The sequence below is a fragment of the Cariama cristata genome, unplaced genomic scaffold (genome assembly GCF_000690535.1).
Source record: "Cariama cristata isolate BGI_N322 unplaced genomic scaffold, ASM69053v1 scaffold8080, whole genome shotgun sequence".
In the NCBI taxonomy this organism is placed as follows: Eukaryota; Metazoa; Chordata; class Aves; order Cariamiformes; family Cariamidae; genus Cariama; species Cariama cristata.
Genome location: NW_009595198.1, coordinates 29717 through 46942, shown reverse-complemented (window position 1 = coordinate 46942; position 17226 = coordinate 29717). Strand labels below are relative to the sequence as shown.

Genomic DNA, 17226 nt, shown 5'->3' with positions numbered 1-17226 from the left:
GCTGAACCGGATTTTCTTCCTGGCACATCTTTTCTCAAGTTATCAGCTGAAGAACTTCTAATTAGTAGCTAAGAAACTATGTTCCTTCCTTTTTTTTTTCATAGCAAACCAGAGTAAACATCATTATTATTGTTGATGCAAGACTGTGTTTAGTTTGTCAGCTAACTCATCCATTTGAAGACTAACAGGAAAGTAGAGTGTGGAAGAAATAAAGCCAACTTAGAAAAAACATCCCATTTCAAAAACTTCTTAAACTTCTGGGCACAATAACCATGGGGAGAGGTTCAGGGCAGTGCATGGGAGGAAAGTGAAATGAAGGCACAACAAAGAATGGAGAACATTTCAAAACAAATTATTTATGAGTATATTTCCCTTGATTTAGGAAGAGGTTACCATGTGCTTCTGACATATGTGCTGTTTAAGGGAATTCCACGAATCAGACACTAGTACAAATGCCAAGGAGCAGATATAAATTTCCACATTCCTCCTCACAGCAGGATCACAGAAAGGTGGGAAGGGGCCACTGGAGGGGTCTCCTCCAACACCCTGCTCAGAGTTGTGCTACTTCCAAGGCTAGATCAGGTTTTTTTCCAGGAGAGTCCCGAACATCCTCAAGGGCAGACATTCCCTGGACCCTCTGGGCATCTGTGTCAGTGCTGAACCACCCTTAGGGGAGGAGAACTTATTTTCCTTATACACAGTCAGAATTTCCCTTGTTAGAAGTTATGCCTTTTGCCTCTTGCACTGTGCTTCTCTGAAAAGAGCCTGGATCAATCTTCACTAAAATCCCCCTTTAGGTGGTTGATGACATCAGTTAGATCACCCCCCTTTAGCCTTTTCTCCTTCAGGCAGAGCAAACCCAGCTTCCTCACCTTCTCCTCATATACCATTACTCCAACCTCCCAACCATCTTTCTGGCCTTTCGCATTTCTCGTATGGGGAGCCCAAAACTTTACACACTGATATTTCTGTTCTCCGGGCCACTGATGAAGTATTCATATAGTAGTTTCCTGTTCACGTTATGACTTCCTGTCATACTTGCCATCATCTCCTGTCCTTAGATGTTGCTACTCCTTACATGAAGTTTTTTTTTTAACTGCTGTTCTCTACTCAATCCTTATTGATTTTCTGGACAGCCCTTGGTGTTCTCCAGGTTGAACAATGCCCATGGCAGGCAGGGACTGAACAAACTGCATCATTAGGAATCAGCACATTAATAGGTGTCACTTTTCCTGTAACCTTCCCTTTCTTCCACTGCCACCAGTTACACACCAGAAGTAAGAACCCGTATTGCTAGAGTGAAGAGGTGTCTGTGGAGAACCTTTCCTGAGAGCAGGAAATCTCACAGCAAGAGGCTAAATGAGTTGTACATTAAATGTCACATATAGGAAGACACTTGCCTCCAAGAGGAGCCCCGAAGCAACATCCAACTCCAACTGCGCAAGCCGCCACCAGGATGTCGAGCTGCTTATGCACAGTCTGGAACAGAGAGTGCAGCCAGAGAAGGGCATGCTGGGGTTAGAGGGAGCAAAGCCAAGGGGTTAGGATCCAGAACAATGAAACAAAGCAATCGCCAGCAGCAGATTCAGCCATTGCTATTACGAATAGCAGGCTCTACACACTTTAGTGCCGTCTTTAGTACTGTCAGCTGGTCTTTGGCAGTGACAACTGGTCCTTATGCACAGACAGGATCTACTCAAGTAGAACAGCACTTCCCGTTGTTGTGTTACACAGCCAGTTTCTGCTAAGAGCCTGTATGTAAAGCAGTTCCTACTTTTAGCTATCTATGCAGTTAATAGATTTTTTTTTATACAACTAGTCAATACAGTGATCAGCCTGCAGAGGCTGTTCTGCGACAGCAAAAGCCTAGAGACAGTGTCAGTGTCTATAATTAGCAATGCTGTATAAATTTGGCTTAAAGGCAAATTGATCTTTGTCTGCAACTACTTTTTTATACAGACAATGATCACAGTGCAAAGGTATCAGCATCATGATTGAGAACTTGTCAAATGCATATTCCTAACCAGCCTCTGTGTAACTGGTAGGTAACATTGGTGGTCCTGCACAGTTGTTTGACCGTATATCTGGCCTCACACTACCATTCCCTTTGGCTTGTATTTTACTGCCCTATAGCAGTACAGTGAACTTCAATCCATATGTTTCCTCTGTATTTTGTGGCCTACCAATACTATCCTACGTGTCTTAGGAGTTCGACCTGTGGAAGAGCTGTATGCAGAGACATGTGCCTTACCTCATACACACCACAGAAGATTGACATGAACTTGCTAAGTACCGCAGCACAGATACTGGCAATATGCACAAAAGGACCCTGCAAGAGAAGAGGAGGAAATCAGAGAAGGTTACCCTCTGGTTACTGACAACCATTTAGCAATTGCAGATCTCATAATTTCTCTTTGGCCATCTCAGCCAGTTCTCCAATCTTTTTTTTCTTTTCCCCTCTCAAAGACTACCTAACTTGAGTTCTTTAATGTTTTCATATGAAGCTTTTCAAAGTGGAAGGAGAATGGCCAATGGAAGATGAGTGTTGCTAGAAAGAGCAGAGCTTTGAGAAGAGGAGTGGTGGCAAAAGAAGGAAAACATTTATAGACTCTTCTTCCACAGACAACTCCTCCCACCTCCCAGACCCTGGCCACTACTGCACCTGAAAACAGCAATATTTACCTCTTTCCCCACAGGCATGCCACTTCCAAGCCCAGCTGTGAGGCCCACAACCTTGGCCACAAAAGCTTGGAGAGTGAGATATTCCTTGAGGACCACTCCCCTCATAATGGTCTTGAGCTCTGGGATCCCTGATCCTGAAAACAACAACAGAGCAGGGGATGAACAAAACTCGCAGGCAAATGGAGTAAGAAAAATGAGACAGACAGAAACAGATCTTGCCATGCCTTCTGCCCTCACCAACAGCCTGCGGAGAGACGAGGTGGCAGAAAACAGCCGCAAACAGAATAAGAACAAGTGGGTATGTGACCCACGCCAGATACTGCATAGGAACATTCGGGTGCATCTCTCTGTACATCCACTTGTAGGCTGTAGGCAGACAAGCAAAGAAGTTGTCAGTAACCACAGCTGCTCCAGGCAGGTTGGTAGACATCAAAGAATCACACACTTGCTAAACCTGCCCATACTAAATCTCCCTGAGAAATGCTATCCTAAAGTCCTGATTTCCTAAAACAAGCCTTGTTACATTTTCAGTACCCGTTCCAAAATAAAACAGACATTCTGCAGGAATGGATAGAAGTGGCTCTCTGTTCTTAGACACTATTGATACCTGTGCCCAAATCTGCTGTAAGAAGAGGTGTGTTACATGCAGTTGTGAGGATGAATCACTGTACAGGGTCTTTTAATTTGACAGCCTGAGGGCCTTATGTGGGTCCTGAGGGACAATAAAGTGGTCCACCAATAGCTAGTGCCCTCTCCTCCATCTCGATCACATGAAAAAGAGCTCCTTCATAAAAACTAGCTTAAAAGCTTGGGTTATGATTTGCCTTTTAGAGCAGCAGCATGCAGGGAGCTGTGCCAACTGCTAAAACAGCAGTAGTACCATTGCCCAACCAGATACAACAGCACGAGCTGCCGAGAATCCAAACTGAACTGCAGCTCCTGTGCAGCTCATCTTCTTTGCCTGAGCTGGCTCCCCACACAGGAGGAGGCTGAGACTTGGTGGAGGGAAAGAAAAAAATCCCAAAGGACTCAGCTGCAGCGACGATAAAGGACAAGGGCTCTCTGAGACTGGTAGGGTAAGCCAGATGCTTGGTAGATGGGGAAGATCTAGAGGGAGGAACACTGGGCTGAAGGACTATTGGGAGCTTTGAGGAACTGCAGTGTTTGGTGGACATCAGCAGCCAAGAGCTCTGAAAGATTGGTGTGTGTGTGCAGGTCAGGATTGGGACACTGAGGGTAACGGCAATGGAATAGTGCAGTTAATGGGATGTGGGCAATGTTGTGTGTTCTTGCGTGCACTGACATGAGTGGCAGGGGGACCAAAAGATCTTGTAATTGTTATAGCTGGTAAACAGGAGAGGGACCACAGGAAAAACGCAGGGAAAGGATATAAGACAGTGATTAACAGATCTTTGTGAAAAGAGCCCAAGGAGAGAGCACTATGTGGCCAGGTAGCAGGAAACTGCAAGGCACTGTGCAAATAAAAATTGGAAAGAAAAATAATGAGGTAAAAAGAAGAAACAGTGCCAGGAGGGCATCTAAGGTCCCCTTCCGCTCCCCATTTCCCATCTGCTCAATATTTCTGGGGAGGATGCGAACCAGTGTAATAGGAAGGACTACAGTAGCACTTCCCTATGCCCCTACGTATTCAAAGGAGCAGGAGCGGAAGGGATTCAAAATAATTATTGGTCTTTGACTCATCATACATATATCCTTTGCTTCTGACCGCTTACTTCCAAATTTTTCCCCGCCATCCCTTTAAAGAACCTCTCCCTATTTAACCTTTCCTGTACTATGTTGCAAGTACTTCAAACCTCCCAGGCAGTGAGGGGTGGGATGGGACACTGATATTAAAGGAGGAGGTACACTGGTCACTGGGCTCTGTAAAACATTCGTATCATTTACCGTGTGATTTTACAACACCTGAATGGGACCCACCCTGTAGGCTCTTCGCACTGGCATAATCCATTCCCCAGCTCACCAACGCCATGACCAGACCCAACAGAACCAAGAAAATCCAGTCCTCTCCAAGCTTCTTGGTAACATACTTCTGGATGCGTCTAGCACAGTCTGTGGAGGGAAGAGTGAACCAGAAAAACTGAGGGAACACAGACAAAGCCTGCATCTGTCTCTCCTCTCTTATGCTGAGAAATGACTACAATAAAGATTTATTTGGAAGCAACATGGGCTTCGTGTTGAAAGATTGGTACCCATCCCTTTCTTACACAGTCCTGCAAAATCTTATGCCACTTGAATAAGGGGGGGGGGGGGGGGGGGAGAGAATTTAACATCTTGTGCACTAGCAGCAAAAATCTGACACAGGGAAGTCCTTTTCCTCCTGTTACAGAGATCTGTTGTGGAAAAATTATTAACTGGGCACTGGTCTTTTTTCCAAACAGATCTTCGCGCTGTGTAGGATGAAAACTTGTATGAAAAAGTCTTTTTAAACCACTGTGATTCCTTTTACCTCCTTCCCTGCTTCTCCCCAGTCACAATTCTCTTGTCTTTTTGCCTTACTTAAATTTCCTCTCTCTGGTTGGCCTACCCAATATCTGGTCATAGGGTAACGAAAGATGAAGTGTCCCCCCCTTGACATTTGGAATAGTGTTCTTCTTTGATCTCTACTTGACTCTCACGTTTCAGGGGTCTTTCGTTGCTCTTTTGGGCCTGCTTCTTATTCAGTAGTTTTGCTGCTTCCTTCTCCGCAAAGTCAGTTACCTGGTCTGTGTATTGGCCGTAAAGCTAGAGGAGCAGAAAGCAAGAGAGATCAAAATGAAAAGGTAAGGCAAATGCTCCTTCAGAAATAGCATTAAAAGTGAAAAGGCAGCTCTACAAACAGTGTGAGATACAGACCCAAATGTACCCAAGCAGGGAGACAGAGACACAGAAAGTCTCAGACAGATGCAGCTCATCTTTTTTTTTTCCTTTTTCCTTTCTGGTTCTCTCTTCCCAGTCTCTCCAAATTATTTTCATCTACTTTTTGGGGGTACAAGATACGATCACAGAATATTAATTGCTTTCTAACGTCCTGAGAAAGAGCTGGCTGTGGTCTGAAAATATTGAGCAGGCTTTCTGAAAGTACAAAAGAAGGTCAAAATAATTCACATGAGGCTGCCACCCTCAGGACTCTCTCATAGATTTAGGCAGCACTGTAATACACCTCTGAAGGTTTTGAGAGGTATTACACTACCAAGCAGAGTGCAGGAATGTCCTGCGTCTGTTCCTCCTGCTGCCAAGGAATGCTTAACAGAGCATACAGCCACTGATGGTGCCTCCAGAGGAAAAGAAGCAGCATCAGCTCAGAAATATCACAGAAATATACCACACACCTCCTCTCATTATTTACCCAAATCATCATGCTAAGCCCTCACATATCTCCAATTCCTCTGAGTTTCCTAACTACTTAATCTAGTCTTCGTCTTCAGATACTAATCTTGAAATGCAATGAAGTTATATGGAATTCACAACTAGCTACATGTGCTTACCAATGACATTTCATACGTGGGTCTGTATGATGGCAGTTGTGCCATCTTGTCAACATCAAGATCTCTAAGGGAGCTTGAAGGATCCTGACTGTGCCCCCATGTTTGTTTATTAGATTCCCTGAAGAGCAACTATCCTACCTCAATCTTTCACAGTACAGGTGGGGAAGGTGTGTGTTTGAGAAGCAGAGAATAAGCCTCCCCTCCTCACATGTGCTTCAATGAACAAGCTTTGGCTTTACTTGAGGTCAGGTTACCACCCAATGCATGGCTTGTGATCTTGGCACTTCCCACCTGCGAGAAGGTGACTCTTTGCTTCCTCCCCAGTACAACATCTGCTTCTCCAAGACTTTCTGAGTAGGGTGAGTAACGCTTTGATCAGCAAAATCAGACACTTCAGCTGGAGAATGACATGACATATGAGAGATATAAAGCACTACCACGCGCTTAGGAGACGTTTTTATTTGATGGCTTTGTGTCTCCTCCTTTCGAAGCGACACAGGAGATGTTGCTCTGGTTCCCTTGAGATCAAATAGATTCAGAGACTGACAAAAAGATTTACACTGAAAGGCACCTCTAGAGGTTTCTAGTCCAAGCCTCTGCTCACAGCATGCGAACTCCAAAGTCAGATCAGGCTGCTCAAGACCTTGTCCAGGCAACTCCTAAATGTTTCCAAGGGTGGAAATTCCCCAGCTTCTCTGAGCACTTGTTTCAGTGCTCTGCCAATTCATATTTCCACATAACAAATATGACTGAAGGTCCTAAGTAGTTTATTTATTTGCATATATTCCTCAAGAAACACATGAACCATGTGCAATAGCTCCCTTCGAAAACTCCAGTGTTTTTTTCACAGAACACACATCTAGGCTTTTTTAAATCATCCTGTTCTTAAAGTGGTTTACCTGCTGTCTCTTAAACAAATTGATCCTGTCTGAACGTCTGAAAGTATCCTTCCATTCATCACTATATTGGAAGCTGACAAATTTAATGTAATTATGAACCACATGATTATCAACACACTCTAGGCAAATTAAGCAATGCAGACTCTTTGTAGTGAGGAATGACCATGCTTTGACCCCCATAATACAGACAGGACACTGAAACATCAGGCTGAATAACTTCATATACAAGGTACGCTATCATATACAGAATCCAGTCCTAAATAGCAGATTGCTCCTTTTTTCTCTCACTGTGTCTATTTCAGCCAGAAATGTCAACCATTAGCAGATTCTAGAGAAATGCATCTTCACATCACCTCAGCTAATGTTTCATTGCCTTTAGATGGTCATGAAGGATGGGTTTATATCAAATACAGCTTAATCCAAACTATGAACTCAAACTTGTGCCAAGTATGACGTTCAAATGAAAGTCTTCCATCCGCCCAGATGGAATAGCATGACAATATAATAGTATGAATGGTAGAAGCAGCCATACAGTATCTTAGTTCACTGCTTCTGGCTGGAAAATGGTGCACTCAGGATGTGGGAAAAAAGTAGTTAGTCTCCAGACACAAAAATGAAGGTTCTGTCCTGGAGAACAAGTTACTCTCAACTCACTTAAAGAATGCTTCATACATATGCTTTGCTTCTCCAGGACTCTGACACTATTTGAAAAAGTAGGAGATTGTGGGACAGAGAAAGAATCCAGAAATCAGAGGGTGACCTTAAAGCAAAATTAGGTTAGGCAAGAAATATCCACTCCATTAGAAGACATGTAAAACTAAAAATACAACACAGTAGGACTTAGACTGTTCCTTCTTCTGAGACTCCCTCTCTAAGGGAGAGGAAGGAACACAGGGTTTCTGAGCGCCAGAAAAACTGGAGAGAATTTTAAAAGATATCAATTACCGCCTAAAGGGTTGAGATAGAAAAGGTACCATCATACCTAGCTTGGCTACATGCGGAGTGAGACCATGGTAACAGTGCAAAACCAGCTGAAGGTATATATACCACTAAAGGGTGGGGCAGGGGGGAACCCAAAAAACATCCAGGGAGAAAGAACAACCAGGGTAAAGTTCATTTTCAGGGAGGAAGCATTTATTAATGTTTAACTGTAAACCAGCAGGGCTTGTCTTTCCAAAAAAGATGGGGGAGTTTCATTGCTTGAGTAATGGAGGAAAAGCTGCACAGAATCTCAGGGGGAAAAATATGTACAGCACCACAATCTCAAGACTTTTCTGGGAGCTATTTTCTGGGAGCTCAGCACCTGCATAAAACTGCCCTCCTCTCACAATTCAAAGCCTAAGCTATTTCCCATGCCATTCAGACTGAACAATATGTTCTCCACAGCGTACTCCAGCCCTGGAATCCCTTCCCTGAGCACTGCCAGTGCATACTGGTTTTAATCTGCTGCTCCCGGCCATTGAGACAGCCTTGGGCTCTACTGCTCATCCCTCTCATTCCCACCTTGTAGCCATCCTGTTGTTCCTGAAATGATCTTCCTTAGGATTTTTTTCTGATAGATCACAAAAGTGTAGCCATATTTGGTCTTAAAGGTCGAAACTCCCCAAACTTGCTTCCTAAGTACATTTAAATGTCAGTAAAAAGTCCAGGCTTAACTGTTTAGACATAGAGCCAACGGAGCACGTGTGAGGGGCAGGGGACAACCACAAAATAATAGTTTTCCCTGAAGAACGGAAGGCAAAGGGGAGATCTAACAGCAGTCCCACTGCTTGAAGGGAGAGAAGAGTTGGAGAGAAACATCAGAGTGAGCCTTCTCAGAGAGGCACAGTGAAGGACAAAAGGAAATAGGCATAACTTGCAAGAAAGGAAAGTCCATGCAAAAGGAAAACATGTCCCCATCCACCGCCTCTTGAGGGTGGCTCAGCACAGGACTGAGTACCCAGCAGGGCTGGGGAGTCTTCAGTCTTGGAGGTGTTCAGAATGTGCCTGGATAAGGCCCTGGACAACCCGACCTAGCTGTGGGGTCAGCCCTGCTGTGAGCAGCGTCTTGGGCTACGGACTTCAAGAGGCCTCTCCCACCTACATCTTTCTGTGAGTCTGTTATTCCGTGTTACTGCATTGCCTAATTCCTTATTGCACATCCCTCCCACTGCACCCATCTGTGTATTGCAGAGTGAGCTCTCTGCCGTGAACACCCTTTCTATAGTCACGAATATCACAGCTTCTAAATACTTCACCAGCTGTAGCTGCTTTCTCATGCAGAAATAAAACAATACAAACTCCTACAGTGTATGATAATGTAGATTTTTATCAATGTATATTATATCATCTATCACATATCTACTATTGGTTATCTTAATTGTCCATAATTATCAGTATATTACTATTATTACCCTACTACTATTACTATTTTATTATCTATTAACCACTATATGATTTTTGACCATCAATTATCTGAAGGTCCCAGGCCAAAGACCGAGATTTCACTGTTCTGGGGCCTGTGTAAACCAAATCAATCACACAGCCAGTCTGAAATAGCTTCCAACCCACATATAAAACAGAAGGCTGCAGTTAGCAAAAGAAAAAGGCACAACAAAATCAAAATATCTCTCTGCCAACTGCTTTTTCACATGACAGTGAGGAAAGAAATCTTAATGGCTACTCTGCATGGAAACAGATGGAAACATGTGCAGCAGGTTGTTTTTCATGCTAATAACGTAAGTGTGCATGTTTGTACACGGAGTACATTAACATGCGTATTTATACTTTATCTGCAGGTGCATGAATGGCTAGCAAAATATACATATGCACTGCAAGCCTGGTTTTGCCAGAATATGTCTGCATACAAAGTTTCATACATAAACATACCTCCACTAGTGTGCGTGATTGTTTATGTAAAACTATTTCTAGGGCATATTTTTCAGTAAATCTATAAATACAGCTGTCTGTTTTTTAGACTGCAAATCGTATTCACAAATGCATGCTTGCTTGGGGAACATTACTGCCTGAAGATATGCATAGGAATGCATTTAGTGGCCTGCTTGTTCATGCGTGGGCTTGTCTATCTACACGCGTTGACCATCATGCCTCTGGAGCTGAGACCAGAGACACCATGGTGCCTGGCAGCAGGAGCAAGGAGATGGGTTGCATTGCCTCACCGTGTCATCTGCGCCTGCTTCTGAGAGCGGTTTTAGACCTATGGGACTAGCAAATTGGGTGGATAGATATGAACTGGGATGTTTCGGTGCATGGATGTGCTTTACTGGAGAAACAGTTTACATCCCACAGCTCCCCCCACCTCCCCCATGACACTAACGGGTTGTGTAGCACCAGGTGCATTTCCTTAACCCACCTCACCTTTCCAGCCCTAGGCATTGCTCCACTCGCACCCCACAGGGCAGGTGTGTGCGGAGCTGTCACACACCCAGGGCCAGTCGAGGACTCGGGCAGGGCTGATGGGGACGGGACATCTCCTTCCTGCCAGCTTCCCCCACACCGGGCCATGCCTGCCCTAGGCTGGGCTGCAGGGCTCAGCTCCAGCTGGGTGCACCCACCTCTCCATCCCGTCCCACCCCGAGCTCACCCTGTTAGCGTGGCTGCTGCAGCCAAACCATTGCCTTCCATTAGTGTAAATCAAGCATAACTGCTGCAGTCAGACCTCTGTCCAGACACCTTCCCGTTTGGGCTGCTGCTTCCAAATCAGCCAGGGAAAGGTTTTGCAAGAGTTTAATGTAGGAGACTTTTGCAAACTCTCAGATGTTTTAGACATTTTCAGAAGATAAATTCCTGAATATGGCCATGGAAGTAATTCTCTGATCTTTTACAATGTGGCACATATGATCCTCATTGGGATGCTTATCTACTGGGAGAGATTTTCTTGGTGGCAAATGTGGCTTTTTTACTATCACTGAATCACAAAAAATCTTCAGGAGATGGTTAATGCATGCCCTGCCTCATCCCCCAATCATTCACCTAAGTATTTATGTAAGAGGATTTGTATTCATGTAAGGAGAAACATCCACTCTCTAGGAATTTCACATTTGCACGCTCTCTCTCTCATCATTTGACTGGGTCCTTCATTGCTCTAAAGCCCTCTTACGTCAGCTTAGTCTGAGCAGAGAGGTAGGAAATAAGACACCAGGACTCTGCTGTAAAACCTCCCCTTTGCAGGAGGCTGTCCCAAGAGGAGAGGTAGAGGAGATGCAGAGGGTAATGGAACAAGAAGCCATAACCAGAGTACTTCTATGTCCCAGATATTTTTCTGAATCACTGCTTTTATGAACCAGAGCAAGAGTCAAGTCAAGTTTAAGGGTTAGAAAATCCCTTACTTACAGCTTCCCTAAGAGTTACCAAAACTACTAATATACCTGTATGGATCTGTGACCATGAAGTGCTTTTTGGTCAGACAAAAGTCGGAACAGAGTTCTACATGACTTCATCTGTGCAGCTGTGCAGATAGATACCCGTCTATACACATCACTGTTCTCTTTGTTTTTCTTCACTCTTCTGCACTACTTAATATCACTATGCAGCTGAAGGCAACTGCAGTTTCTCTTTGCTGTTACAAATACATTAATGGTCTGGTTGATTTTCCCCATCCCAGCTTGTGCATTCTAACTCGCTTTGTGTCCACGGCAGGTGAAAATGACCCCTGACTCGAAATGCTGACAGCACTCCTGCATAGAAGTACGATCGTGAAAGTCAACGCCTGACCTGGGAGTCAGCAAGTGAAGGGGAGAGTTGGTAGGATTGGGAATGGACAGGGATGTGTGCTCTACCAGCACCATTCTAGGAGCCCCAAGAGCCGATGTGATCCCAGGGAGACCTGTGCTGCCACAAACATCCCAGTTGTCCAGCCCTACCTGTGGATAGCTGAGGGAGTTCTCCAGGTAGTGCAGGTCGTCCCCTGTCCCCCCGGCCTCGCGTCCTGCCTCCAAAGGTATCCCGTAACAGGTGCATTTCTCAAAGCGGACATAGTCGTATTGCGGTGTGCCCCCCCACAAAGCTGACTTCGATCTGGGTTCCTGCGTCCTGGTCTCTGAGCTCTCCATGCCTCTACTCTTCCTCACGCTCAGTTGTAATGGAGCTGCCGCTCTGGGCCTTACCTAGAACCACCTCATGTTCTGGCCGAGAGCATGGCCTCCACACTTTCTTCTGCTCCCTCCTTCCTTTCTTTCTTTCCTTCCTCAGACCACTCTGACTTGTCCTGTTCCTGCCCTCACTTTCTCTCTGCCCCTCCTCCTCCTCGTGCCTCTCTCACTTTCTCCCCTTCCTGCCCAAAGGCAGCAATTGCAGGGTTTAGCTATATTTATAGCAACCTTTCTCTGCCACATGATTCCCTAGTGCCGTGTCTGATCTCAGCAAAAGGCACTAACTGCCGGGATTGAATATCAGGTGTGGGTAAGAGGGGAACTCCTGAAGGAGAGGGCAGGGGAGGGGGGAGGAGGAAAGGAGGCGGTAAGACAGAGCCAGAAGTACAGAGACAGCAAGCAGACAGGAGGAAGCAGAAATGATTATCAAGGAGACCTCTTCTTTCACACCTCCCTGTCCCGAGCAAGCCGTATTTGCAATGAGAACAAAATTCAGTGGGATTCCTTATTCTCTCCCCAGATATCAGGTGTCCAAAAGACTGAGTAACAATCATAAAGATGCCAGCAACTACAGTGAGATGGAACAGGATGGGTGTGCACTCAGTGTCCCAAGACAATTTTTCTAAATCCAAGGTCCACAAGAGAAGCAACAAGCCCTAATGGAGAAGTCAGGCATGCCTGTAAACTGCTGAGCATTACAGCTTAATCTCAGCCTTCCCATGTGCCTTTATGGGGGACACTTTACACTTTTGAAGAATGTCACCAAACTGCTCTGTGGGTATTCAATTATGGGTATATGCAGAAATTTATTCTTCTTGATGCTCACTTTTCCACAGGCTACAGCATTCAACAGCTTCTCCTCTCCACTGCCAGTTGTTTCTCAGCCAGGCAAAAAAGGAAGGAGCTCAGCCAACACCAGTGATCTACCAGGCAGTGGCACGAATGAGAAGCATGTTCCAGCAACATGGTCTAGAGACACCTCCCAGTACTGTCGGTATGCTGCCTGTAACCATATGTCTTTTGATGGCTGTTAATCAATGAAGAGCAGTGAGTTCAAGATCCTAGAAACTGTGTACAAGAAAAGAAGACCTCACATGCCTCAAACACAGTCACTAAATAGCTGTTGTTAACTCCTTCTTCCTCGTCTCGTACTATATCACCTCTCCAGAACAATGGTTTCCAAGCTTCTCACACTGCAGGATAAGAGATTTGCAGGCAGGATGGGAGAGAGAGAGGGGCAAAACCCTTCTTTTGAGTCCAGAACAGTAGTCTCATTATTTCATTTTGCAAACTCCTTTAAAACATTTCTCCTGGAGGCTCATTTTGCTTTTTCATGGTCTGCATGGTCCTCTAGAGAGGGGTAAAAAGAAAGACTCCAAGAGGAAGACATGCTTTATTTCTTCCGTAAACCACCTCCCCACCTTCTCCAATGTTTCTGATAACCATATCCATAGGGATATCCATTAGCAATAATATCTATATGGATATTGTTAGTCTGTACAACCCACACCTGGTAGCAGGCCAGGCAAGCTCTGAATATTTACAAAAGCAATATCAGTGCTGCCTCAAATCATATAGGGTCATCTGTTTCACTCACCAGCACTCACTTTACTGTCAATAAGCAATGTTTCCTCGAGGAAGACTGTGGCCCATCAGTAGGACAAAACTTGTAATGAACCACATTAAAGAAGAGTTTCTAAGTGACCATGTCTAGGAAATCAGAGAAGAACATTTAGATATGCTCATAGGTTTCCATCATAAAGGCATTAACTGCTCCCAGCCTATTGAGTTGCTTTTGGGAGACCAGAGTTACGATGGCTTACATAAAAAATCATGCATATCATATACTACATAGTGTATAAAATATAGAGAAATATATGGAATATAAGTGTACATCATATATATAAAACCTAAAGACCGACCACAGAAAGCCCTAGCGAGCATCAAAGCTGTAATACAGCACCAGATCTTCAGTTTCTATTACATTTACTGGAGGAGAATGTTCATCACAGCCACTAGAGAAAACTAATGGGAACCTTCACCCAAAGGTGCACTCTTCTAGCTCTTGTTTTTCAAGAGACGCAAGAATAACACTCCCTATGAAGAACCCCCTATTGCCAGCTAATCAAAGCCTACTGTCTTGTATGATACTGTTGCGGAATTTCCATGGAAAATAATTATATAGTTATAGCCTAAAATAAGATGATCCTACTCTGAAAGGTTTTTTCCATGAACTGTCCCTCTCAGCCTCCAAACTGGCCCCAGCCTCACTCACTTCATCAATAAAAGCATGGAGAACCCCAAGGCCAACATTCACCAAATCGCTCTAGATGCTACTCGAACAAGATTTCACTATCCTCATGAGAAAGACAACCCACAAAGCCCCTGTGCCCTCACTCATACTTTTCTCAATGTAATACACCTCATCCAATGCACCAAATGGCAGAATGACAACTAGACGGATGAAACTGAACAACCATTATGCACACAGTGGTACATGTGTACCCACTAAGGACCTAGCTCTAAGGACATCTGCAGCTAAGGACCTAGCATTTACCTAATTCCCAACGAGAGAGCACTTCTCATCAAACAATCTCTCTACCCCTGATCTCTGTACTCAGGTATTGTCTACCAAGAAAAAGACTGAGAACTGAAATTCACCATTCCAGTGCATGACAAAATATATGCCACCTGTAGAGATACTGGATTTATGTCACATTATTTCCTGTGTCCTGAACACTAATCTTATCATGCTCCACAGCTTATAAATCACCCCTCTCTCTCTTTCCCGTAGGAGGAACACACTTTGTCAGTTCTCTGGGCGCTATTAACATCCTCACTATTCCACAAGGTACCAATAATCTTTTATTGATTATAATAATAATGTCAGTCAGCCTGACTGACACTAGTCTAGTTAAATTCAAAGCAGCTACTCTCAACTTATATTTGCTTTGAGATCTGCTGCTTCTATTTCAGGCTCAAAGAAGAACTTGTAGACCCAACAGCTAGTCCACTTTTTCCAGCCAGACAGCTGACCTAGTGAAAGGTGTTGTTTCAGCTCTACCCATTGTCTTGTCCATGTTTTTGGATCAGCAGAGTCCCAAAAGTACAGAATACTGAGCACACCCTGAAAAGATCTGCCCTTCTGCACTGCTGTTGCCCAGCTATTGTCAAATCTCCCCTATCACTTTTCCTGCAAGTTCCTGCCACAGTTCTTCTTTATATATTTTTTTCTTTAATGCTCCTCTGTCCTGCTCCTGCTTTCTAGTACCAAGGCCTAGCTCTGCCCTTCTGCCAGGACACAGCAGTATAATACTGTCGATTTCTTGAGAGGCTACCAACAGACTCAGGAGACTAGCACAAAAGTGGAGGAAGATGTAAAAGAAGAGGAAGATGTAATAACCATCTTGCACTAGTCACAAACACAGGTGACCTGTACGTATGGCTTGACTCATCAGGTGCATGCCTCTTGAAAGGGCTCACTAAAGTTTCTAGACTGCCCCACAGCACACAAGAGGAAAGGTATACAGCCTGCTCATACACCAGTTTTGTCTTTGCGTAATACAGGCCCTAGAGGGACTCCAAAGTGTGATTCTGTGGTACTGCCTTCAAGCAGGACATCTTCATGACAGATGAAACTACAGCTACAACCCAAATTGGGGTCTTAGGTGAGGAAAAAGAAGGCAATAGAAGTTAGAAGAACTCTCACCCAAGATGGGTCTCTTCTCCAGTCAGCCATCTATCTTTCTCCTTCCTCTTCCCAGTTTTCTCTCAGGTTTGCCTTTCTCTGCCTTTATTTCTGTCTCCTGAGTGCTTTTCAGGATGCAGAAATATAATTCCTAGCCTTCCCGTCCTACTGCATTTATAGTAAAAGCTCTGATAGTATGGGGGGAGGGATGATTGAAGACTAGCACTTCTCTCATGGTCCTGTCCAAGGAGATTTATCACCTGAAATCCCAGTGCTATTAATCAACAGTGACAAGATTAATGTTGTTCCCTATGCCCTGCCCCACACAATTATCAGACATCATACTAACTTCTGAGCCTTCTGCTTATACTAGAGCTTTTTTGGTTTTTTTTTGTTTCTCTAGCAGATTCATCCTAGAAGATCTAGACCACTTCGTGACCTCACTGTATACCAACCTTATGGCTCACCACCAGACTGCAGCCTTCTCTGGAATGAAACGTAACGTCTGTTTTTCAGCTGCCACCAATACTGAATACACAGACATTATAGCAGATGGTGAGGCAGAGCCCTCTACCACCCCAGACTGAAAGGACTTGAAGTTGTAGAGGCAGAGTTATTGTTACTCAGAACCATGCATGCAGAATAGAAAAGCAGTCATTTAAAAATAAAGAAAAAATAAGATTTTGTTCTTAAGAGAGCTCAGTCCAAGAAGTCCATAAGGCTGTGAAGGAGATAATATAAAAGATAGGCTAAGATGCAAAAGAAACTATAAAAGTGAAAGGGAAAAAGGGAGTTTTGAAGGAGGAAGAGGAGAAAGGTGACAAAAGGAGGACAACTTAACAGTAACAGAGGCTCTAAGAGATAAACACAGATGCAATAAGAGACAAAGAAAGCACAGAAGGACATGAGGGGCTGAGATGCAGGACGGGAAGAAGTCACTGCAAGTGTACTTTGCCTCAAGCAATAGCTTCAGATGGAGCAAAGGAGAGTGAAAAGGCAGGAGAAACACTTCAGTAGACATCAGATAAGGCGATGTCTTGTAGATGAGAGCAAGGTGCTTGAATAGGGCATTTTATTAAACAAGATACCCATGGAGGCTTCAAAGAGCTACAGGAGGCAATTGGAGCTTTGGGAGAGAAAGAATGCTATGAAAATGGTTAGGAAGAGGGAGGGAGTCTGGGAGAAAAGACGGCTTTTATAGTGAAAGAAGGAAATAGACCATAGACTAAGGCTTGTAGCAAAAGACAGCTAGCAACAGTAGCAAAAGGCAAATTTAAGTTGGGCAGGAGCACATTGTAGGTAAGGCTAAATATGGAGAGATGATGACAGAGAACAGTCAGAGAACACTTGAAAGAAGGGTTGACTTCGCAGTAAAAAGTAGA

General features: G+C 44.3%; 1 protein-coding gene across 1 annotated transcript in view; it reads right to left on the bottom strand.

The window, feature by feature from the left end:
* CLCN1 (chloride channel, voltage-sensitive 1) overlaps nucleotides 1-12117 on the bottom strand; it is a 39908-nt gene extending 27791 nt beyond the window's left edge. Inside the window, exons 1-6 of the mRNA XM_009701103.1 lie at nucleotides 11929-12117; nucleotides 5273-5424; nucleotides 4621-4754; nucleotides 2920-3048; nucleotides 2683-2816; nucleotides 2252-2329 (exon numbers count right to left, since the gene is read on the bottom strand). Of these exons, the coding sequence (XP_009699405.1) occupies nucleotides 2252-2329; nucleotides 2683-2816; nucleotides 2920-3048; nucleotides 4621-4754; nucleotides 5273-5424; nucleotides 11929-12117 (816 nt within the window). The remainder of the gene's footprint in view (nucleotides 1-2251; nucleotides 2330-2682; nucleotides 2817-2919; nucleotides 3049-4620; nucleotides 4755-5272; nucleotides 5425-11928) is intronic.
* Between the last annotated feature and the right edge of the window lie 5109 nt (nucleotides 12118-17226).